The sequence below is a fragment of the Bubalus kerabau genome, chromosome 16, assembly GCF_029407905.1.
Source record: "Bubalus kerabau isolate K-KA32 ecotype Philippines breed swamp buffalo chromosome 16, PCC_UOA_SB_1v2, whole genome shotgun sequence".
NCBI classification, from domain to species: domain Eukaryota; kingdom Metazoa; phylum Chordata; class Mammalia; order Artiodactyla; family Bovidae; genus Bubalus; species Bubalus kerabau.
In genome coordinates, this window is record NC_073639.1 from 66,640,155 (window position 1) to 66,665,135 (window position 24,981).

The 24,981-nt window shown below is 52.1% G+C and overlaps 1 protein-coding gene and 1 pseudogene across 3 annotated transcripts in view; one reads left to right on the forward strand and one right to left on the reverse strand.

The window, feature by feature from the left end:
• GCN1 (GCN1 activator of EIF2AK4) overlaps positions 1–24,981 on the reverse strand; it is a 55,147-nt gene that overhangs the window by 27,672 nt on the left and 2,494 nt on the right. For all 3 annotated transcript variants that reach the window (XR_008703569.1, XR_008703568.1, XM_055550523.1), the window contains exons 2-26: positions 22,408–22,510; positions 19,524–19,587; positions 18,900–19,031; positions 18,275–18,383; positions 15,256–15,354; positions 15,030–15,164; positions 14,198–14,266; positions 13,961–14,069; positions 13,290–13,364; positions 12,921–13,049; positions 11,956–12,006; positions 11,588–11,686; positions 11,196–11,369; positions 9,640–9,792; positions 8,059–8,151; positions 6,400–6,475; positions 6,092–6,251; positions 5,089–5,278; positions 4,876–5,000; positions 3,948–4,126; positions 3,622–3,715; positions 2,366–2,479; positions 2,082–2,280; positions 840–995; positions 192–373 (exon numbers count right to left, since the gene is read on the reverse strand). Coding sequence is in view for 1 of the 3 variants with exons in the window: in XM_055550523.1 (XP_055406498.1) it covers positions 192–373; positions 840–995; positions 2,082–2,280; positions 2,366–2,479; positions 3,622–3,715; positions 3,948–4,126; positions 4,876–5,000; positions 5,089–5,278; positions 6,092–6,251; positions 6,400–6,475; positions 8,059–8,151; positions 9,640–9,792; positions 11,196–11,369; positions 11,588–11,686; positions 11,956–12,006; positions 12,921–13,049; positions 13,290–13,364; positions 13,961–14,069; positions 14,198–14,266; positions 15,030–15,164; positions 15,256–15,354; positions 18,275–18,383; positions 18,900–19,031; positions 19,524–19,587; positions 22,408–22,510 (3,069 nt within the window). In the remaining 2 variants the exon portion in view is untranslated. The remainder of the gene's footprint in view (positions 1–191; positions 374–839; positions 996–2,081; positions 2,281–2,365; positions 2,480–3,621; positions 3,716–3,947; positions 4,127–4,875; positions 5,001–5,088; positions 5,279–6,091; positions 6,252–6,399; positions 6,476–8,058; positions 8,152–9,639; positions 9,793–11,195; positions 11,370–11,587; positions 11,687–11,955; positions 12,007–12,920; positions 13,050–13,289; positions 13,365–13,960; positions 14,070–14,197; positions 14,267–15,029; positions 15,165–15,255; positions 15,355–18,274; positions 18,384–18,899; positions 19,032–19,523; positions 19,588–22,407; positions 22,511–24,981) is intronic.
• Positions 10,469–10,551, forward strand: LOC129630460 (uncharacterized; annotated as a pseudogene).

Consider the following 24,981-nt stretch of genomic DNA (forward strand, 5'->3'; position numbering starts at 1 on the left):
CGCAGGAGACCCATAGCTTCTGTGAGGCCTTGGAGCCTCTCTCAATAGAACATTTAGAGTCTCCCCACCAATGGCCGCTGCTGTAGGACCTCCTCCCCAGAACTGTTCATGGGTCAGGAAGTGTCAGAAGCCCTTGCCCCACCCCCCGCAACCCCACTCAAGCCAAGGGGGAGCTGAGCTCCCCAGCCTACCTCGTCCACACGCCCAGGTGGGTTGCTGGGGGAGGCCCGCAGCTGGGCGTGGACTGTAAGGATCTGAAGAATCTGGGCCATTCTTTCCTCCTCCTCCTCGCTGTGGTGGGGCATCTCAGTCAGCACCATCTTCAGAAACGGGAAAACCAAGGAGAAGGCTGGCGCGGACAGGGGCGCAGCGTCTGTGAGAGCAAGAAGCAGACCGACTCTGCAGGCGGGCCGGGCCCCGAGTTTGGCCACCACAGCGTCCATCCTCAGGGCAAGCGGGCGGGAGACGGCTGGAGGCCCTTTCTGACACCCTGAAGCCAGCGGCATGACAAGAGGGACAAGAGACAGCAGTCCAGTTCTAAAGCCAATGCCACTCCTACCCCAGACAGCGCCTGGTTCCACAATGTGAGCCTTAAAACAGACAAGTAGATTCCAACAGCAAGAACTAAACCCTCAAGGGGGGTGGGGGTGGGGTGGGGAGTCACAGTGACTGGACTCAAAAATCGTCCATCTGGTTCAAGGGGTGAGGTGAGGAAATCAAGACCAGCAAGGGGAGAGACCAGCGGAAGCTGCAGCCTCGGGAAGCCCGGAGGATGGGAGTCAAGCCCCCGCACAGTTCACCCGCCTCGCGCCCTCTGTCCACCCTATCCTGTCCCTCACCTGGCTCGCCCTTGCCCGCCCTGCTGGTGATGGTGTGACTGTGCAGCAGGGTCACCGCTCTCTTCACGGCCACCGACAGCTCTTCCTGGCACCATGACTCGTCCAGGGCACATTCCGGCTTCAGCAGGCGCAGAGTCACATGGCTCACCAAAGTGCCTGTGTCCAAGAGAAGGGACCCACAGGGGATGATCCACGCAAAGACACACAATCTGGCTCGGGTGTGAACCAGGGACCCACGTCCCCCTGAGTTAACACTAATCAGCTCTGCTCTGCCCTGCCCATCTCCTCAACCTAGTTTCTCGTTTCATCTCCGTGATACCCCGAAAGGGTGGACAAGCTGGCAAGGGGCTATCCTCCTGACAGTAAGGAATCAGAAGTATGCAGCAAGAAGGCACGAGCCACACAAGGCTACTCAGCTGGGAGTGAAGCTCTAGCCACGGGGCGCTCCCACCTTCCAGGCAGCAGCCCAGCCAGCTGGGTAACACTTCTGATAGGTTCTGTGTGCACAGCCTGACTCCAGCCTCACCCATGGGAACATATCCTTAAAGCTCAAAGGTGTCATACAATCCACAGAGCGAGGTTACCACAATTCCCAGCCACCTCACAAGGTTCTTTGTGGCTAAAGAGAAAGTTTCTCAAGGCCACAGAGACCTCTGGTCACCCACACCTGGCTGCTCAGGAGCTCTGGGCTCCACGGATAGGCCACGTGGCACCAACTATCCCACTGCCACTGAATTTAAAACTGCTACAGAAAGATCAAGGGCTTCCCATGTGGCCCAGTGGTAAAGAACCTGCCTGCCAATGCAAGAGACATGAAAGATGAGGGTTCAATTCCTGGGTCAGGAAGATCCGCTGAAGTAGGAAATGGCAACCCACTTCAGTATTCTTTTCTGGGACACCCCATGGACAGAGGAGCCTGGAAGGCTACAGTCCATGGGGTAGCAAAGAACTGGATATGACTGAGCGACTCAGCACATACACACACACACACACACACACACAATCACTGACTAGCATCTAAAACTTGGTCCTTAGAGTGAAGCCACAGTAGACATAAAAAAGGAGAGGAGATGGCATCACGTGCTCCCCGGGATGTGTAGCTTGGGCCGCCTGAGGCTGCACCCATGGGAACACAGGTCAGTAGCTGAGGTCACTGCATGCCTCCCCCAAGCACTCAGGGCACGCCTGTCCGCCCCCCTCCTGACCCGGGGCCATGCCCACAGCCAGCCAATGAGAACTAACCCAAAGCCTTGAGCCTCGGGGGCATGACACAGGCAGCCAAGGACAGGAAAGGGGTCTTGATCCTGGGAGCAGCCAGGGGAGACTTCAGCAAGGGCAGGAAAGAGTCGACCAGGACCGGGATGTACTGGGTCAGGCCGGACGGGTTCTTGGCCAGGATGGTGTCCAGCAGCCCCAGAGCCGCCTCCAGCTCACTGTCCAGCTGTAAGCAGAGTCAGCCCAGAGGGCTGGTCAGCAGGGCCTGCCCTAACAGCAAGTGAGGCGGGGTCGCTGGGGCAGCCGCTCACCTCCTGCAGCCGCCTCCGGATCTGCGCCTCCTTGTCCAGCTGGGCCTGCAGCATCTCCTTCTGTTTGCTGGTCAGCTGCACCTCCTCTTTTATGCCTTTCTTCTTCTTTATCTCCTGAAGGAACAAGCACAGCAATTCTGTCTCCAGGGCACAGACCTGCCTCCCTCCCACCACCAGGCAAGGTGAGCTTGGCGCCACCGTCGGCCCCAGGCCAGCTCTGAGTCTGTGATCTGGGTCCCAAACCTGCCGGCTGGCCTCCCCTACTCCCACAAGCCCAAGGCCGCCTGGTTTCTACAGAACAGAGAGCAGTAGAGCGGCCATTTCTTGCCAGATTCTCTATAAGCAAAACACAAAAAGAGTCTTTACATGTTAAGAGAAATGGAAAGTTCCTCCAAGTGTTGAAGAGGGTATTCTGGGAGCCACATAGCTTCAGAATTCTAGCCTAAGGCTCTCCCACCTCTGACCAGCCTGCCCTACACTCTCCTTCAGTGTAAGCTAAAGTCTGGCAGAGGCTGAGAGCATTCGTTCATCTGATATTCACTGACCACCTAGGAGGTGCCAGATGCTGGGGAGACCGTGGGAATAAGACCAAGTCTCTGCCCTTACAGAGCTCACCATCTTAATGGGGGTGACTACACAATGAACAGGGAACAGATATATAAACAAGGTGGCTTCAGATCATGACAGGTGTCATGAAAGAAAGAAATATGATGCATAACAAACGAGAAGGGGGCGGCTCAGCTCTGGGTAGGGTGGGCAGAGGGGTCACCTCTCTGCAGAAGGGACATGTGGGCAGAGATACAGAAGACAAGAAGAACTCAGCCTATAAAGAGTGAAGAAGAAAATAAAAAAGACTGAGGGAGGCGCACAGGCTGAGACAAGAGAAAGAGCCCTGTGTGCTGTGCTTCCGCCAGAACCAGCCCCGTCACCACTGAACACAGCCATGAACCCCGATGCCCCAGAGGCCACACTGTGCCAGGGCCCACGCCCAGTCAGGACAGACGGGTCCCGGCCATCCAGGAGCAGGGCGTGGGGACGGGCATGGAGTCAAGCTACACCATTTAGCACAGGAAATACATGAACTACTGACAGCAGGAAGAAAAATCTCTTTTCCTGGAGTTGCGGGTGGAGAAAGCTACTGAGAGACAGCAGATCAAGAAGGTGACAGGAGGAGCCGGGCTGAGTGGGGAGGTCAGAGGAGCATGCCACGGGTCAGGGTGACCCAACGGACCGGCCTGAGGCCTCCGCACACCCACCTCCTTCAGCTCCAACTCAATGATCTGCTCCTTGAAGGAGTAAGCTTTGTTCTCTCGCTTCATGTTGGCCTTTTTTATGCTGTCCTGCTGGGCACTGAAACACCAGAGTGGGTGATCAGCCAGGTTCCATCCAGCCACGAGGCCCTTTAGCCTCCCACCAGCCACGAGATCCCCGCTACCTCTTAAGTCATGGGCACCAGGCAAGCGCTGGGTCCTCCACACGCTCTCGTATCCGGGACCGAAGACTGTGTGTGGACCACAGCCAGCACTCCCCCAACGAACAGACAGACTGTATCACTTACTGAGCCCTCGAGCAGGCGGCTCACCTCTGGATGATGGACTTGTCGTACAACTCCCCTGCAGGGGTCTGCATGATAGCAAACTCCTCCCGCGTCACCTGGCACAGCGCTGGGTTCTGCACGGAGGCGGTGATGGTGCTGATGAGCTGCGGGAGGACCCGGTCTGGGGACAGGATCGAGAGGGAGCCCATGGCGTTCATGGAAGACTGCCAGACAAACACAGACATGGTCAGTGCCTGCCGCGGCTGGCACAGGAGAGAGGGCCTGCCATGTCTCACGCCCCGGGCGGCAGGCTCCCCTTCTTGCCGCTGCCTGTTCTTTCTGAGCCCTGCCGCTGGAGTGGACGGCTACATGGTGTGCCTGCCTTCTCGGCATGCTGCACCCCGACATGGGGGACATTTCTCTCCCACTCTTGATCTCTGTGGTTCAGGCAGAGCTTCCCCCACCCTCGCTAGAGATGGACACGTGACCCAGACCGGAAGGATGGGCCCTGGGATGAGCATAAGACCTGAGTCAGGTCAACCCAGGCGGTAAGGCCCTCTGCCAGCTGGAATGGTTGGAAAACGCCAGCTTTTCCCACTGGAGCTAACAGGGGATGAGACGTAAGCCTAGAACAGCTATCCTGCTACTGAAAAGCAGAGACTGGTAACGGCCCATGCTGCAGAAAGCAGCAGTGAGGCACAGACAGAGGAGGAAGGGAGACGGACAGAGAGCAAGAAGCGTACCACTTATGAGGTCTTGAGGACCTCTCAGTCCCTGTCCCGTCACATCCAGGGGCTTACCAGTTAGACGCGGCAACCAGCAAGCTCCCTGCTAAGCTCAAACTAGTTTGCACTTTCTGTCACTTGCAACCCAACGGTCCAACCCACTTCTCATCACCCCGTCTTCTGTTTCTCTGAATCTTCCTGGTCTGCCTGCTGACCTGAGGCCAGAGCCAGCTCACAGGCCCAACTACCTGGTTCAAGGGGCTCTGTGTGGTGATCCTGGGGATGATCTGGTCCAAGTGCCTACTAATGAAGGCTTCCAGATCGATCTTCATCCTGGCGAGAAGTGCTGGCCAGAGGCCAGACTGCACAGCCACTGAAGGGAAAGGGAGCTCTTTGAGGCCTTCTGCCTGCCTGCTCTTCCGACAGAGTCCCTGCCCCACCCGCCCACCCAGGCCACAGACCTAAGGATGGGTGGTGAGAGATGATCAGCATCTCCTGTGCCAACTGTTCCATGCCAGTGATGCCACCCTCCAGCCCTGGCACCCCGGAGATGACGCACAGAGCCTCCTGCAGGACCCGCGGGGGCACGTAGGCCTTGCCCGCCTCAGTCACCTCCCCAGTGTCGGTCACCAGAGCCTCGAAGGGCAGCACCTGTGGGGAGACAACACATGAGCCCCAATGATCAGAGCCCCGTGCCAGCCTGGCCCTCGGGAGATGAAGACACCAGGAACGTAGCTGTCTGTCATTCAGTAGATTCTCTGGGCCCCCTGCTGGCGTGGAGACCAATGCCCGGAGCCCTGCGCTGGGATCCACAGGCTGTGAGATAGGCCTGGAAGGAAACACCTAGGGTCCTGAGCCTCAAAGAGCCCACAGCGGGTAAAAAGGCAACAGAATCCGATCCAGGGGGAACGAACCTGAGACTGCAAGTCTATCACCAGCCCACATCCCTTAAGCCGGCTCAGGGAGGGAGGGAAGCAGTGAAACGGGACACAGAGAGCACTGAAATCAGGAGCCAGGTCCCCGTCCTGCTGCCACGCACTGATGGGAGACGCTGAGCAAGCCATTTCAGCTGCCAGAACCATGAACAACTCCCATAAAACAAGCATAGTAAGCCTGTCGGCCTTTTAAAGGCATTACGAAAAACGGACAGAGAGAAAGGTAGAAAAATATTTTAAAAATTATAAAGTGCTTTAAAAATGAAGTGTTTTTCCACTACTCAGGAATAAAAAGGTTGACTTATGTGTCATAAGACATGGGAAGAAAGAAAGGCGTCTGCAAAGGAAAAGGAATGGTGTGAAACAAGGTGGTCCCTGAGCTGTGGAGCAGGGCAGGAGACCCTGGCATCACACGGAGCCCACGTGAGTGAGCACAGCCAGGGAGCACCCCAGGTGAGATCCCACAGCACAGGCAGGGGCAGCTTGGGGGTCTGTGAGACCCAGTTCTGGGGCCGGGAGAGGCCCTGACCTTGTGAGAACTGAGGACGGTCTTCAGCTCCTCCAGCAGTCCGTACGCCAGCTTGAAGCCCCCGAGAGAGGACAGCAGCTTCCGGGCCGTCTGCTGGGCCTGCCTGCGCACGTGCCAGGGGCGGCTCAGGAGCACGGCCGCCAGGGCCCGGTGGTACTGCCTGCAGCAGAGGGACAGGGCACGCTGGGGATGGCCGGGCGCGGCTCTCCGCAGCCAGCCTCCCGCCCCTCACGCACCGCTGAGGCTCAGGCTCCTGCCAGGGAACGGGGTCATCTGCCCGAGGGGGAGGGTGAACAAGCCCCACGTACTGAACTTTGTTGCCTGTGAGTCGGTGCGGATGGTCAAGAAACAGTCTCTCTGTCAGGTGCAGCACGGTACACAGGGCTGGCAAGGGAAGAGACACAGTGCAAGTGTTTTTAAAATAGAGAATACGGCTGTGGCCGAAGTGCCCTGAACGCGCCCAATCTTGTCTACAACAGAGGAAACGGGGACCTCCCTGGTGGTCCAGAGGCTGAGACTCCACGCTCCCAATGCAGGGGGCCCAGGTTCCATCCCTGGTCAGGGAACTAGATCCCACATGCCGCAACTAAGGCCCAGAGCAGCCAAATACACAAAGAAATTAAATAGAGAAAATATCCAGAAAGAACTGGAAAAGTTGGAAATCAAAATGTAAGCGTAAAATCACAGTTTCACTTGAATTTTCTTTTTCTTAAACTTTTTACTTTATATTGAAGTATAGTTGATTAACAATGCTGTGTTAATTTCAGATGTACAGTCAAGTGACTCGGTTATACGTATATGTGTTCTCTATTGAATTTGCTTTTCTGCTAAAAGCAAGTTATGCTTTTAGCATATACACACGTGTATCTTGGAACAAGCAAAAGTATACACTTTCTTTTAATTAAAACAGTGAGATCCTATGGTATAGCACACGGAACTATATTCAATACCCTGTGATAAACTATAGTGGAAAAGAATATGAAAAGGAACGTGTATATATATATATATATATAACTGAATCATTCTGCTATACAGTAAAAATTAACACATAAGTGTATTAATTCACTATAAGTATAAATTCAACTATACTTCCATAATTTAATTCGTATGCAGTTCTAAAAAATACAAGCACTCAAATACTGATGTGAAATGATTTCCAAATCTAGACAGCACAATGCATATAGATGCATATTACCTTTTATATAAAAAGGAAGAGAACTAACACATAAAGATATTTATTGGTATAAAAATAAAATATCAACAATACACAGCAAGGGGATAAAACTGGCTCTCCATGGCTAGGGATACTGGGCAGAGATCAAAGCAACAGTGTAACTTTCAGTGTAGCCCCTCTTGGGGCTTTTATTTTTGTATTATGTGAATACATTTCCTGTTCAAAGACTAGTTAAACGTGTTTTAAACATCAGGAAGTGACTAACAGTTGTAGCTCATGAACAGAATGTTGTGATGTGCGAGTCAAAAGACTTTTCAAGTCACCAATTAGCCACAGATACTTCTAAGGCAACCTAGAATTTTAAACATACACTTAAAGATCCACAATTCCTTTTCTGCCAAGATAGAAACCAGTAGTTTTTCTATCTCCCAGTGGGGGAGTAGAGCCAGCCACACTTCACTAGAGCTTCTCAGCTGTCTCTGAACATATGAAAACCTCTGAGACGCACCGATTACCCAACCAGCTGTAATTATACTTAATGTCACAGCTCTACAGCTATTAGTGCTCTGTCTCCACAAATCTCCCACTTCACTCCCACCTCCCCAGCCTTCCAGGCCCCACAGGAATAAATTCATTCTCAGGAAAGCTGAGCTGTTAATCAGATCGCTCTGCTCCAGGTCTTTGCCGAGCTGACTGGTCAAAACAACAGGCAGTCCGGGAAGGGTCCTCTGTGAAGACCCACCAGAGAGACTCGGCCCCAAATTCAACTTCAAGTAGGCAGGTAGTGACTCACCATCCTCTGAAGCCATGAGCAGGAATTTCTCGGAAGTGAAAACCTGCTTCTTCTCATCCAAAATGAGCTGCCAGAAACCGCTCAGTTTGGCCTCTGCGAGAGACAAAAGGTCACTCCACCACACAGCCCACTGCCTCCCCCAAGGCTGGCCCCGCCACGCTGCAGCTGCCAGGGATGGATCCTCTGGAAGACCCGCCTCAGTGCAGCGGGCCAGGGTCCTCCCTCGGCAGGAAGGGGTCACTCCCAGGCTCACTGTCCTCCCACGCCAAGAACTAACTAGTTCTCCTGGTAGCATCACCTCTTATGGAAACCTCTGGTGCTTCTCCACTGCCTGCAGGAGCCCAGACGACCTGCCTCCCCCCTCGGATTCCCACCTGCTCCAGGTGCCAGGCTGAGCTCCTTAACGTCCTCACATGGCACCTTCCCTTGTCCTTCCCTGGTCTGAACTCACACTGGGCCGTTCCCTTCCAGTCAGTGAAACTTCTTCTAGTCCTCAGGGCACTAGTTCAAATGCTCCATCCTTCACGAAGCCTTTCCTGGCCCCCAATCCCAAAACTAAAAGCAACCCATCCTTCAAACCTGCTCTTATGCTATGTTTTGCCTTTAACGGCAGATAATGTTTGCATATCCCTTCTCCCATTACAGTCAAGGCAGCTTAAAATTTGCTGAAGCAGGGTCATATTCATTTCTGCCTCCCCCCACAGAGAAGTAGCTGAGTGCTTTGGCATATACTCAGGTGTCAAGCAATAATACGTGAAGAGCTGAATCTTGTTTCTAACCACAGGAGTACGTCCAGCTACGTCCGCACAGAGTAGGAGTTAGACTAAACAAGCATGGAATACCTTGTAGCCCCAAAACAGGAAAGCTCTTTTTGTCGCACTGATTTGGAATCTTTTCCCAGATGTGTTCAGTATATAAAATGGCACGTTGTTGTTGTTTAGTTGCTAAGTCATGTCCAACTCTTTTGCAACTCCAAGGACTGTATCCTACCAGGCTCCTCTGCCCATGGGATTTCCCAGGCAGGAATACTGGAGTGGGTTGTCGTTTCCTACCCTGGAGGATCTTCCCAACCCAGCAATCAAACCCGAGTTTCCTGCATTGGCAGGCGGATTCTTCACCACTGAGCAACCAGTGCAGCCCACGTATAGGACGTTACCCAGCGTGTTTGGGCAATTTCACATTAGCCATCTCTGGACACGAAACTGGTACTGTCCTCCAAGGAGAGAAACTGAGTGGCTGGAAGGCAGGCTGGCTAAACTCAGGGGACACTGCTCATGTTACACCTTAAAACTGTATAACCAATCAAAAACAAAGTCCCACTGAGCATCTGCAGGGATGAGCCTCAGGGTCGCACTGAGCGGTGGGAGGGCAGCAGGGGGCGCTGTCACTGTCTTTCTCTGCTCTGTCGCCCCAGTGCTCAGGGACAGGAGTTTGCGGATGCACTGCAGAAGCTTACCCCGTGGCTGCCCAGGGGGTAAGTGGCCAAGCTGACGCAGCCAAATCCTGAACATTTGGCCCTCCTCCCAGGGACTCTGGAAGAGGCCCTTGTCTGCAGCCTCCTGGACACCGCTGGACTCTTACCAGCCTGCGAGTCGGCCATTGAGAGCTTCGTGAGCAGCAAGGCAGCGGCAACCCCTTCAGTGACGACAGGAACCTGAGTGCCTTGGGAGGCCGCCTTCTCCACTGTCTGGATGAGCAAGGGCAGCAAGTCCAGCGCCTGGAGCAGTGTGTCGCCTGTGGAGACAGGACCGGCGCCTGTCCATCACTCGGGGGCGGGGCGGGGAGGTGGGGGGAGCGGCAAGATTACCCGAGAAAGGACATTCACCCCTGTCTGAACCGGCTAATGATCACCTTTCAAATACCTCCAAGGAGTGGAATAGAATCTAGGGCTTAAATCAAACTCGACAACCTTACGGATAGAGCTAGAAGGGTCCTTACTAACCCAAGAGTCTGGCTATTCATTTGATGAATAAAGAAACAGAGGGGTGAAGTGAGTTGCCCATTGCCACACAGCTGGTTGGGGGAAGAGAACCAGGGCAAAACCTCAGGTCCACCAATTTCTTTCTGGGGCACTTCCCCCATACCAGACAACCTCCAGACCCAAACCCCCCAACCAGAACCAATCTGCTGACCTATGAACTAAAGTCTGTTTTTTTTAAAAAAAAGGTAAAAACCTACTAAAACCTGTAACTAAACTCATAAATTACCAAAGTGGTATATCAGAATATTTCACACACAAAAAAGCATTTCATTTGGACAATGCCATGCTTTTGAATCCAAGAAATGTAGATTTTAAAGGTTTATTTTATGTTTGCTTTTAAAGTCTGGAGTAGAATTAGAACTAGCACCAGCTAGAGACAAGGTTAAACCAAGACTTGGCTACTTAGAACTCAGTCTAAAGTCAACTTTGAGCTTTCCGCAGTGGCAGTATCGTAGCCAATGAGGTTTATCCGAGGCGCGATTATTGCTAATTGAAAAAATAAATAAATAAATAAAGTCAACTTTGATCAGTGCAGCAAAACTGCAAAGTGATACAGACTTTGGCTGCAAAGCTCGGACACAGAACAGAAGGGGGTCGCCTTTCTAGAGGGCGCTTTGGAATCTTCCAAGCATTTCTCTAGACAAAATCGTCATCCATTTAAACCGTAAGTGAAACACGAGCCCATCTGAGAAGTGGAAATCAGCGCTGGAGATTCTCTCCTTAGGGATCAAGCTCCCACCCAGATTTGCTGTGTCCCCTCACTGCATGTGGAAAGGAGGCAGGTGCCCAGATGACACGTTTGTCAGCCCTGACGCAACGGCAGGGCTAGTTTCTCACAGGTCCAGGGTACAGATTATAAATTTACACCTCATACATCAGTCTTATCAGAATCATATTTTCATGATTTCAGAAAACAGAGTGACAGGTTCTAGCTATGGGTCCTCTCTGAATAAACTTTGTACTCTGAAGGTCTGATAAGGGGGAGAAGTCAAAATCAAATGGGGCTCTGATTCTAGGCTTTGTGGATGACTAAGCTGGATGCTCCCATGGACTCAGGAGGAAACGATATAAAAAAGGCTGGACCGAAAGGGCAGGCCCAGAGCGACGTCAACGCCCTGAAGACTGTACTGTGTCTCCTCTGCGGGGAGCCTCTCACCTCGAAAGCAGACCAACATGCACTGCAGGTAGGCGTGCCTCACGGCAGAGGTGGAGGTTTTAAGGCTGAAGGCTTTCTTGAACCATTCGGTGAGCTTCTTGGGTACTTCCGTGGTGAAGCGGTGACACCAGAGAGCCAAGACAGAGACAGCGTGCACCAAGGTGCCTTCGTGAACTAGGGGGAGAAGTTGGAGCCGGTCAGCCAGACATCTTACACCCACGTCACATCACCGCGAGCCGCATGCAAAAGCAAGCCAGGTAAAGGGAGAGGAAGCTGTGAGGCTTCGGGGAGGTGAAGCAGGGCCTTCAAAAGGGGTCACCGCAGGCTCCAACCACGAAAACCGGGCTCAAACACGGGGCCCAGCTGCAGCCTCACCATGCTGCCAGAATTACCTTCTTGCTGGAGGAACGGGATGAAGAGCTCAGCTACGGTCCCGCTCAGGACTTGACTAGAAGGCCCAGACACCACGTGATGACTGACACTCCCGATCCCTGGAAGACGGGGGTTCCCTGCTCAGCCCCTGGTCAGCACAGAATTGCCAACGCACCATCTTCCTATTGCTGCCCCCTCCCAAGCGGCCACGCCTCTCCTCTGGCCATCACTGACCCTCCCTCAATCTCCCATCAGACGTCCTGCCTTTTACAGAAGCCAGGCTGGGACGTCCAAGGCTGTCAGGATCCAACAGATTCGCTGCACCTGCCTGTCGGGGTGACCCTCATCTACAACCACACTTCCTGACACCCGAAGAGAAATTCTATACCTGAGAGAACGCTCATCTTCTGGGCTACAATAGTTAGCTTCCCCTCCGAGCCTGAAAGGAGAGAGAGCAAAGATTCAGAATTCACATCTGCCACCTTTCCCAAGGGGGTGAACAAAGTAGTCATGTGTGTGACATCAAGACACACTGGAGGACTTCACTGGTGGTCCAGTGGTTAAGATGCCGTGCTCCCAGTGCCGGGGGCCTGACTTCCATCCCTGGGTGGGGAACTAGATCCCACAGGCCAAGTGGTGCGGCCAAAAAAGGAAAAAAAGAGAGAGAGAAAGATAGTTTCTGATTCTAAAAGTAGAGCCTCTTTATCATGAAGTTGGGTTTAAAACCACACTAATTGGGGTTTTTTTTTTTTTTCTGACTAAAGAAGTAAATGGAGAAGGCAATGGCAACCTACTCTAGTACTCTTGCCTAGAAAATCCCATGGACGGAGGAGCCTGGTAGGCTGCAGTCCATGGGGTCACTAAGAGTCGGGCAAGAATGAGCGACTTCACTTTCACTTTTCACTTTCATGCATTGGAGAAGGAAATGGCAACCCACTTCAGTGTTCTTGCCTGGAGAATCCCAGGGACGGGGAAGCCTGGTGGGCTGCTGTCTATGGGGTCGCACAGAGTCAGACACAACTGAAGTGGCTTAGCAGCAGCAGCAGCAAAGAAGTAAATATGTTCTTGCAGAAAATGTGACGAACAGAAAAAATTTTTTAAAAAATCTAAAAATCACCCATCTAAGAATATTACTTATATTTTGGTGTATTTTTCTTTATTTTTTAACCAGGTGCACAAAAACATCTATACTTAAATCTGAGCTCACCCTCATCCACACCATTCTGCCTGTGCTTCTATTCACATTCCTGACACAAGAAGACTCAGAGCACTGAGCTCCCAGCAGGCCCCAGCGCCCAGGGAGTGCCAGAGCCCGCACCTCAGCCATCCCCATGCCCGGAAAGGTGAGCCCACCTCCGAGGATAGCGAACAGGTGCCTGGCCAGGGCTTCCATCGCCGAGGAGTCACTACACTGGCGGGCCAGGTTCCGCAGCGCCAGCACGGCTTCATCCATCAAGCGAGGGCTGTTGGACTTCAGCTGACCTGGACACAGAGAGCCGCTACTCAGAGCTGAGTAGCCACGCTCTCGTCTGTCTTCCTGGCTCCCAACTCATCCATCCTGGCTCTGCGTTCTCATGATCAAGGATCTCAGAAAAGAAACTCCGCGCCTGTAGTTTATTTCTAAGCAGGGCTGTCTCTTGCCCCTTCTTCTACAACTGGGATAAGTGCAACCAAAAACCCAAGGTGTCATTCTAGGGGCGGAAGAGGGGTCGGGACACTCACCAGCCAGTCCTTTCCCAATGTCCAGGGCATACTGGCTGAGATCCAGAGTCACGGATGCCAGCAGACTGGAGATAGCTGAGGGGGACAGAAAGCACACACCATGCTGACCTCAGAGGGAAGTTGCCTGTTTCTGCCCAGCTCCCCAGCCAATGCTCAGGCCCGCTATCTAGCCACATGGAACACAACCACTTTTCACCTCTATATGGTCACACCTTTGTCCCTCAGCTCTGCTGTAAAGCTGTACACTGCCCCATCCCTACAGCAAAATCTGTGCCCCCAACACTCCACCTATACCTCTTACCAAGATAAAAAGGGACAGAAACTCAACTCTCACATCCTAGGGTTTCAAATACCACTAGCACCAAGGTCAACCTGTCTAGAGCAGAGGTTCTTAACCTGGTTTCCAGAAGGTTCTCAGACCTCTAAAAATGTATGGATGCAGCATTTTCAACAGATACACTTTGCGTACTCTTTCAACAAGAGGGCCCATTACTTTCCACATACTCTCGAAAGGGTTGCTAAATCTCCCTCTCGAGGGGCCCAACGAGGTACACAGTGAATACAGACTCCCCCCACACCCCCCATAAACACTGCCTGTTGCCAAGCAGCTGCGATCTGGCTCACTGGGTGATGTCATCTCCCTCCCACTGTCCTGGCTGGCAGCAACCTACTTTCAATGACATTCTCTGGACTCCTCAGTAAGGACTTCTGTATGGTGGGCAGGACCAGATCCTTAAACTCCGAGTGGGACACATACCGGAGCAAAGGGGCGCAGTTATCCTGCCAAGAGAAAGGGGTCAGGCACCTGGCCCTTGTGGGAACAGACTGAGAATAAAGCATGGCTCCGAATCACAGAATTTAAAAGGGCATTCAGCTGGACGGACGAGGAAGGGCCACCGCTCACTCACCAACAGATACTTCTGAGGCTTCACTTTGCTCATCAGGATGTTCTTCACGTAAAAGTCCAGCAGGGCACTCTGGGGAAGAGAGACCTGTCGGACCCTGGTGCTCTGAGGTCCCTCTTGTGCGAGCACTTCTGCACAGTACCAATCAGGGCCCCAAACGACACGGAGTCAAGCATGGAAATGCCAGTGTCCATGCCATTGCCCAACGAAAAGCCCTCCACAGCTTTCCATGGCTCCTGGGATCAAGTCCAGGCCCCTGGCGTGGCTCACAGGCCTGCAGGCTCCTTTCTCACCCAGGCAGCCACGTACCGCCCACATTCCAGCCCACACACTGCTCTCTCTGCCCCAAATGCCCTTCCTTGCCTCTTGGCCTTCTTAACATCTCTTCACCCTTTAAGTTCCTTCCTTAGAGACGTGTTGCCTGACCCACAGCCTGAGACAGGTCCCTGCCACAGAGTGGTTCCTTTTGTAGCGTGTTTCACAGAGATGATAAGATGCCGCTCTGCCTAACAGTGGGCTCCTCAGACTCAGCCCCACCCGGGCAGGGATCACGGCCCCCTCACTCACTGCTGCACCCCCAACACCTGGCACAGAGGTTGGCATAAGGCAGCTGCTCAGGGGTGAGTGACTCAGCGACAGCTAGAACAGGCAAATCAGCATCCCAGTAACTGCGGCAGGGCCCACCCCCAGCGAGAACCAGAGAGGAAACGTTCCCACTCCTCACACATCACTGCGAAAGGCCAGGGTCTCGGGAGAGAAAACCAGCCAACTTCAGATGGGGCCAGTGGCTGGGGCCACTGGGGGAAAACGCACTCCCCGCCCAGCACCCACTTGCCTTGTGCTGGTTGGCCACGTCCATCTCCTTGTGGCTCGTGCAGAACTGCACCAGCAGCCCCAGCATGCCTGCGTAGCTCTGGTTGGGCTCCAGGCTGAGAATGGCTGACAAGTACTGCTCCACCAGCCCGGGGTTCTGAGGAGGAACGGGGAGGGCAGGGGTATCAGACGGCAGTGGGGGTGCGCGCAGGAAGCAGTGCCTGCCGCCCACCCTGGCCTCCAGTCACCTCTCTCCACAGCTTGGTGAGCTTCTTCACGGCACTGTCCACGGCGTGCTTGTGGGAGCCGCCCAGCACCTCCAGCAGGAGCAGGCACTGCACCTCCACCTGAGGGGACGGGGCGCTCGGGTCCGGACGGAGATGGAAGCAGGGGACCCATGGCCCTCACAGCCTGCCCAAGGCCTCCACCAGGCCCGCCGGCTGGAACCTGAGGCCATCTCCGCCAGGCCTCTCCCACCCGACTCCAGCCAGCCCCTCTTCCCTCCACCCCCACGACCCCCAACTCAGTCCCTGTCCCAGAATTACATCTGTTCACTCAAGCACTTCGTAAGTATCTGCTGAACACCGACTATGAGTCAGACAATGAAAACACTAGGAGAATAAGACAGATACGGTCCTTGCTTTCATGTACCTCACAATCCAGAGGGAGAAAGAGATACTAAACAAATAAACACACAAATGAATACATAATTACAGCAAGGGAAGCGCCATGTGGAAAAAGGGTAAGCGTTCTGTTGCATGTATTTCTTCATCTGCCTTGACTATTTCCCCATTAATTCCCAGGCGGTGAGCGCTGATGAAACGGCAGGCATTAGGCTAGGCACTGTGGATAGAGAAGTCAAGACCGACAGGCTGATCCTGCCTGTGGGAGCTCACTGTCCAATCCAGAGTGGAGCACAAACAGGTGCTCAGTTAACAAGCCTCACAGAGACCGCACGGGCCACAAGCACCTGAGGTCACTGGTGTGGACTGCCACCCTGAGAACGAGGGCAAGTGTAAGAAGTCAGCCGAGTTCCATCTGTATGTGTACAAAGTGGGAGATGCACAAGGTTACTCACGGCAACGCTTTTTATGATGAGAGGCTGTAAACACTGTACATGGTCATCAACAGGGGACTGGTTAGATACTGTGGTACATCCACTCAAAGGATTAGTAACAGGCGTAAAGAATGAGAAGCTCTTTATACAATACTCTAGAACAAATTCTACATCCGGTTAAAGATAAAAACACAAGATGAGACAAAAAGTTTATATCTATGCCATGGACAGAGGAGCCTGGTAGGCTGCAGTCCATGGGGTCGCTAAGAGCCGGGCACGACTGAGCGATTTCACTTTCACTTTTCACTTTCATGCATTGGAGAAGGAAATGGCAACCCACTCCAGTGTTCTTGCCTGGAGAATCCCAGGGACGGGGGAGCCTGGTGGGCTGCCGTCTCTGGGGTCGCACAGAGTCAGACATGACAGAAGCGACTTAGCAGCAGCAGCAGCAGCATGCTATCATTTGCGTAAAAAAATCGACTTAATTATATACACAAGGAATATCTTTACCTACACAAGGAACTAGTTCTGGTGGGGGACCAAGATGCGTAGAGAAGGGGTGGAAAGGAAACTGGTCTATCATTCGACACTTGCTGAATATTGAACTTTAAAAAAAAAATTATTAAAATAGCTTTTTAAGCTTGCTGACATCTCATTCAGAACTGTACTGTTGTTCCTTCTTCCTGAATGCTCTAACCCTTCATCTGGGCATGGCTTCTTCTTTCACACCCTTCAGGTCTCTGCTCAAACGGCACCTCCTCCAGAGGCCTCCCTCCCACCATCAGCATCGGCCCGCTCTCTATCCTCCGGCCTGCTTTTCTGCTGTGTGGCTCTAAACCTTATCACCCAGGTGTGGACCTATTTGCGTCCAGCCTCTCCCCAGGACTGCAAGCTATGAGAAAGTAAGGTCGTCTTCCTTGTCCGCTGCTTCAGCCTCAGCTTCGCACCCTGGCACACGGGGGCCCTCAACAAATACTTCAGCAACTGAATGAACTGCCACCCGTGTGTAAAGTCAACATCAGCAATGAACAAAGGAAAAGCTCTTGATGCATCCTGTCCCATAAATACAACATGACAGGGTCGACCCCTCCAGCTCACTAACCCACAAGCACACTGACTTACCTCGGGTAATGGTTATGAGAAGTCATTGGAGACGCACCAATGAGGGGCCCGTGAGATAACCATCTTATTAAGAAGACCTTTTGGTAACAATGGAACCTACACTCCAAAGGGGGGTCTGGAGTGTATCCACTACTTGTGAAGTCGGGGTGTCTTATCCTCCTGTCAACTGCTGATGGCCAATCTACGGTCATCCCCAGGAGTGTGTGTGCTGCACAAGCTCCCGGGCTGAGGCCTCAACGCGTCTTACAAGCTGGCTGTGTCCGGCAGCGGCGCTGAAGGTCTGCTAACGCCACGTGTCCACCTGCACAGCCCTCCCTAAGTTTCCACAGCCCTTTCACCTTTTCTGGGCCCATCTTCATGACAACTCTTTGAGGTGAATGGGTGGGTGGTACTTGTTCCCATTTTCGCAGTAATGGGAAATGGACTCAGAAACTAAATGAAGTACTTGGCCAAATCTCAAGGCCAAGAATCAAATCCACACCAAGATCCTCAGACTCCTATTTGTTAAAACTGTGACACCTCTCCTCTTGTCCTCCACTAAGCATATCAAGATATTCAAGAGAACCTCCCAACCTGGCCTGTGGGGCCATCTCTGGTTAGCAGACATGCTGAAAGGCGAGGAAGGGAAAATGGAAGGAGAAGGCATAGACTGGGGAGGAAAGATTCAAGGATCAAAGCACATGGCAAGAATCCCACTCCATTAGCCAGTTCAGCACTGAAATCCAAACACAAGGAAAGGAATGCTTAGTCAGAAAAAACAGAATGATTTACACTGTTCTCTGGTTTCCTCGTTTTGTGGCTGTCTTCCCTACTCTGGCCTGTCATGAAGGCAGGGATCGCGTCTCTCTTGCTCATCCCTGTGTTTCAGGTCCCAGGGTCTAGCCCACACCCGATCCAGGAAAGCTCACAGATATCTGATGAGTAGATGAACGTTATGCTGCCCTCATGCCCATCCACCAAAGTCACACACCTCAGGGTAACTCAAAGCGCCCAGTCACCCGGCCCTGAGGAGAACACTGACCAGAGAAGGTGCTTAAACACACCCCAACTCTGTGCAGGGAGCCGACTCCAAAGACACGGGGACCTACCAGTTTGTTCCAGATGTCTCCTTGCCGCTTGGCTCTCGAGGGAAAGACGATGCGCACCAGTAGGCCGGTCCAGGACAGGGCCAGCAAGGCGGCCGAGCCGCTGCTCTTACTGGGAAGGGAGGGGTGCGGAGGGGAGAGGTCAGAGCAGCAGCCTCCACCTGACGACAAGGGCTTCCCATAGGGCCCTGCCTGGCACATAGGACTCTCTGCTGACCTACATGCGACTGGACGGAACCAGACACTGGTTCTCCACAAACCACCTGTAACAACTCAGGACAAGGAGTGCCGAGCCCCCGCCTCTCAGCACTCACAACTATAACATCTGAAGGATGGTTTCCCACCTTTAGGGCAGGGAGGATGGGTTGGGGGAGGAAGCATTTGGTTTCTCCTTAAAATGGCCTTGCTGCCCCTAGTTTCCCAAACCTGTTCCCCAGGAAAGCGGTCTCTCTGCTGGGCCTGACATCCTGGCTTCTCTGTCCATCTCTCTCCATCTAGAAGGCAGACCACCAGCGCCCCCCAGGGCTGCACAGGGGAAAGGGGCGGGCGTGGCCACCCCGGCTGGTCTGCACGGGCTCCCCCCGAGAAGGACTCCGGAGCCTCAGGCGCCACCAGCTTCCCCTCTTACCTGGGGACACCCACTTTGGAGCCGATGCCTGAGGACTGCAAAGAGTGCAGAAGGTTCTTGGCAGTGGCTTCAGGCTGGGCCTCGGCCAGCTGCTGGATGGCTGCCTGCAGGGCCCGGCGTGAGGCTGCATCCCTGGGGGAGGGGCAAAGGCCAAGGTGAACACGTGGACTCAGGGCAGGGGTGGGCGGGGGGCTTCGGCCAAGCCCCGTCTTTCCAGGAAAACAACATTGCACTGTATTTCAGCGCATCACAGATGAGGCAATTTGGAAGTAACTGGATAAATCTACCTCATCCCAGAGTTCTGGAAGCACCTAACAAAGGGCAAGGAGCCTTAAGGCTGTACGGGCACCACCTACATTTATAGAACACTTACTACAGGGCTCAGATGAGCCCTGGTGCCTTCACACGCACCAGTGAGAGCGCACAGAACAAGCGAGAACTTCACACAAACCACCACAGAGGCACGATCCCTAGTCCACAGAGGAGGAAACTGAGGCACACAGAGCTTCCTTAACTTGCCCAGGACACAGGCAGTCTGGCTCCAAAGCCTGGGCTCTAACCACTGCCCTCTACCACCTCTCCGCACAAAGTGCTCTGGACACCGGGCTGTTGGCTGGGACTCGCCTGTATCGATGCAGGGTCAAGCAGAAGAGTTTGCAGAGGCCTTTCACAGCTCCCTCCGGCAGATCTAAAACCAGAGATTACACAGAGGTTAGTCAATAAGCACTATCGACACTTCCTGGGCATTGGCCCAGAAATAACAACACCCAACACTGAATTGGAGCTCACGAGGCACAGGCCCTGCTCTAAGCACTTGACACACTAACTCAGTTCTTGTAAGGTGGGTACTGCGACTGAGGTCTAAGAAGAAAAAACCAAGGCACGGAAAACTAAGCAGGCCAGTCGAGAGAAAAAGAAGCTGGTGGAAACAGTGCTCAATAACGGACAGCCAACTTGTGATGGCTCTGCAGACCGGGCTGAAGCCCAAGGATGAAGGGAGGAGGGTCTGATGGGGGAAATGGAAGCTGAGTGTCAGACAGACCAGCGGGCAGGAGGCTCATGAAGGGCTCGCCCAGGCCCCTGAGGGATGGGGGCTGATGGAGGAGGAGGAGCACGGACCCAGCTCCCCCAGTACCCTGAGCCTGGCACTGGCCCACCTGATTTAAGAATGTCTCTGTAACTGAGGAAAAGAGTGACTGGGGCCAGGAACAGGTTGTGGCTAAGAGCTTCCCCAACGGTTCAGCAGATAAAAAATCTGCCTGCAATGCAGAAGACACAGGAGACGCGGGTTTGATCCCTGGGTTGGGAAGATCCCCTGGAGAAGGAAATGGCAACTCACTCCAGTATTCTTCCCAGAAAAATCCCATGGACAGAGGAGCCTGGGGGGCGACAGTCCAATGGGTCGCAAAGAGTCAGACACGACTGAGCGACTAAGCACAGCAGAGGAGAAAAGCAGTTAGTAACTGCTAACAGACACCAGGGCTGTTAAGAGCCAGGCACTATTCCTACACGTACGCATTCCCTCCGTACTCTCACCCTGTGAGGGAAGCACGGCCTTACTATCTCCACACTCAACGCAAGGAGGCAGGCTCACAGCTGAAGGAACCTGGACCGGGCGGGTCCCGCAGTCTGGAGGCAGCAGAGCCGTGGCCAGAACACAGAGCCCATCACCTCCGACTGCGCTGAGGGCCTGTGACTGGCAAGGCCAGGCCCAGCAAACCTGCCTCGCTAGCCTCAGGCTCCAGGTTCAGCGAGGCAGGACTGAGCAGAGCACCAGAGGCCGTGAGGCCAGGCTGGGGCTGAGCCAGGCTGGGCACCCACCTTCAGGGTTTGACGGCTCTAAAGAGGCCTTCCAGCTCCCTGCCCTGCCTTGGATGAACCCACCTGGGGACCTGGGACCCTAACACAAGGAGAGGCCAGAATAACTATCACTACACAACGGCTCCACAGACTCCGAAAATGAGGAAATTGAGAGCTATTTCGTGTGAGGAGTTCGCTTCCCCCAAACGACCAGCACCTCAAAGGCAAGCAAACATTTTACAAATATGATTCGCCCTGAACTGCAGAATTTCAGGGTGACTGGGGAGTAAAATCACCCTGGAAGGCCTGAGTAGTTCATAAACTTCACTCACACTTGTCGAACTCCTTACTCCACAAACTGGGGGGAAAGGGTGGCACTCAGCAGTTACTTAGCATGGAGTCAACCACTAGGATTAGGGTGGACAGCCAGCGTCTGTCATGTGGCAGCCTTCTTTAACTAGAACCCTGCTGAGAAATGACCAGAAGGACTTCTGAAGGTGCCATAAACTCATGCACCAAAGCTCTGATACACAGCAGAATCTCTCAGAAGCTCACGAACAGCAATTTACTTAATTTACACACAACTTTAACAAGCTTGGGTATGTAACCAGGCGACAATAGATCACAGCAGCAAATGAGAGTGTGGGTCAGACAGTGGAAAAAGGCTCTTTCCTAACAAGAAGTGAAAGCTGACAGAATCAGAGACCCAACTCTATGCCACCACGGTTCTCAAACTGCAGCAAACATGGGAATCAGCTGGGGAGCTTGTTAAAACACAGGTGCTGGGCTCTACCCCCGGAGCGTTCATGAATCTGCATCTCTGGGGGTGGAGCTGAGATTCTGTATCTCAAACAAGTTCTTAGGCGATGCCGATATTGCTGGTCTGGGGACCACATTTTGAGAACCAACACTGCATAGGAAAAACACACCAAAAGGAAACTCAAAAACTAACGAGGATTTTATAGCACAGGGAATGCTGCTCAATTTTATGTGGCGGCCTGAATCGGAGGGGAGTTCTGGGGAGAATGGACACGTATATATGGATGGCTGAGTCCCTTTAATATTCACCTAAAACTATCACAGCATTGTTAATCGGCTATACCCCAATACAAAATTAAAAGATAAAAAAACCAACTAATGAAGATTTATTGGTTGAAGGCAAACTAGTCTTATACACACCCCCATAGTTTGCCGTAAGAGCCCTCAGTTATGGTACAGAATCAGAATAACTACATGTGCTCAGCATTTCCCAAAATGTGCTGCCCAGACTGAAGAGGTTTTCAGCAAAAAAGAGGTTCAAGGAAACACTGGATTAAAAGGTGACATCTCCCAAGCTTAGATGATCTTGGAATCCTTCACTACCCAATCACTAGTTACGATCTTGCTGATTTTCATGAAACGCTGGCAAAATCAGTGCCTCCAATCATTAAAAAAAAAAAAAAAAAGTTTTTGCATCTAATAAATTACTTAAGAAAAACTATTGGCATCTATTACAACTATTTCCAGTCAAAATGGTTAAAACTGTTAAAAGCTTTGGCACCTAGAAGGATAAACTTTCCACCAACCCAACTGTTTCAATGCACATTTATAACAAGCAAATATAGACAGTGAAGACAGAAGTTGCTGGAAGCGAGGAAAAGGCGGCCATGGTTCTAAACAGAGAGCCCGATTTAGTCTGAAATGAAATCAGTGACGTGAAAATAAATACCTTTTCCGGCAACACATTTCCCCAGCTCACTGAGGATTTCTCTCCGTTCCTTCACACTGGCTGTTGTCACCTTCCCTGCAAAACGCTTTAGTGTCTCAGAAACCTGCAAAGACCAAGCCCACAGAGAAAATGCCACCAGTCAGACCACAAAACGTCAGCGGGGAGGGAGAGGGAGGGCGTGCTGGGGGAGGGCCGTGCAGGGCTCAGAGAGGCTCCCTCCAACCCAGGGCTTCTCAGTCTCCACTTTGGGGACCAACTTCCACTCCTGATCATTCTTGACTGTGGGGGCTGCCTTTACACCCGGCAGGATCTTGGGCAATGCTCCTGGCCTCTACCCACTGGACACTGGTAGCAGCATACCACCCTCCCACCACAGCTGAGGCGACCCCAACTGCTTCCAGACATTGTCAGACCCCTCCTGGGGGACAAAATCACCCCCAGCTGAGATGTACTGCTTTTAACCCAACCAGTCAGCCACTCAGTTAAACTGTGGCCAAAAAGAGGCAAGGCTTAAGGCAAAAACCTCAAGATAGAAAACATCCTTTCTGGGACTTCCCTGGTGGTCCCGTAGCTAAGACTCCACGCTCCCAATGCAGGGGCCCTGGGTTCGACCCCTGGTCAGGGAACTAGAGCCCACATGCCACAACTAAGCGTTTGCATGCCCAACCAAGACTCAGCTCAGCCAAATAAGTAAGTAAGTATTTTTTTAAAAAGAGAGAAAAAACATCCTTTCTGAACTAAGCAAAATATAGGGAGGGCCTACTATGTGCCCGGTATGTCCCCTTTATATTATCTCTTATAAGCCTCCTGTAACGAGGAATATCCCGACAAGTCATAAGCACAGTTGGCTAAACGGTAAAAGATTAAGAAACTGAATCCCAGTTCGGCCTCCTACCAGCTGTGGAAACTCAGTCAAATTATGTCATCTGCTTGACCTTCAGGTTCCCCATCGATTCAATGTAGAAAACAGCACCTACCTCATGACTGTTATGGGGAATAAATGAGAGAGTGCATGTAGAGCATTACTCTCACACCAAGCACAAAATCAGCTACTACTAACCAGCAGGCCTTCAAGACAGGCATCGTATTCCCCGTATTTCGGGTGATGAAGAAATCGACTCCCAGAGGGGAAGCCACTGCTCAGACTGGAGTCGAGAGCCGCAGCACCTGCATTTCTGAAACTAAACCTGAAACCAGCAAGTGTAGAAACTGACGCGAACAAGTCCTTGGCTATCAACCGCCATCCATGTTACAACTGCCTCCCTTGCACAGAGACACAGCGTAAGACCTGGAAAAAGGGGCGGTTTGCCAATACTCCTGAAAATCTGCTCCTGAACAATATTCCACAGCGGTGTTCCCCAACATTTCTGGCACCCGAGACTGGTTTTGTGGAAGACAATTTTTCCATGGACTGGGGAGCGGGGGGAATGGTTTGGGAATGATTTGAGCACATTACACTTACTGTGCACTTTATTTCTATTGTTATAACATCAGCTCCACCTCAGACCATCAGGCATTAGACACCAGAGGCTGGGGACCTCTGTTCTACAGGCTACAAAGCAGGCAGGTCATGGATATGAGCAGTAGAGCAGGGCATAATAAGACCCAAGTGATCAACTCCTGCCCTCTTTTTCTTTTGAGGGTATTTGACAGACAGGCCTTATTAAAAGAGTAAGACTTAAGGGTGCATAGAGAAGTAAAATAATGCTGAGTTCCCCTTATAGTTAAATCTTTGCCACAATTCTATCAGCAATGAATAAAATCATGTGCAAAACTCCATCTTCTACATAAAAGATCTGTTTACTGTCTTTTGCTCCTATAGTCATTCATGCATATAATTAAAGAGTCAAAAAGTTCTGGGAGGTTTGCTCTAAAAACCAGTCCCATGCCCTCACACACAAGCACAATCTCTTTCACCAACTCTGGCTGATTATTTCGGTAATTATTCCTCACGTTTCCTAATATACGTTAGTCCAGTAATTCAGTGTTTACATTACATGCAACTGGTATTCAACTTCCGTTTAATGAACCACGTTTGCTCTCTTGCACAGCTTTTTAAAATTAACCCTGGAGTTGAATAATGAGTCCTTCATTCTCTCCACTCTCAGTCTGCCTTGTTTTATCTGTTCTAATTAACCATTCAATCCCACAGTTTCCCCCGTGTCTAAATCTCAATACACTGATGCAGATCATGCAGTCTGACCAAATTCCACCTTTCCAAAGAGGTCTCTCCCAGTTTTCTGAGCTGTCCTGATTTGGTCTGTGATCGCTACAGCTGGGATGTGGTTTACCACCCTGAGAATGTACTCTTTTTGTGTGTCTGGGTGAACCACACACTCCAACTTGTGAAGTCCTTGCAGGTTTGAAAATGTTCTGACCTCCTACCTGAAGTTTGCCTGAATACAGAATGCTAGATTGAAATTTTCCTTCAGAATACTGAAAACTTTTCTCCACTGAGTTCTAGCATTCAGTATTGTTGGGAACCTTCATGCCATTCTGATTCTCGATCCTTTGTCTGAGATCTGATTTTTCCCCCCGGAAGTTTCTAAGATCTTTTTGTATTCAAGGTTTTAA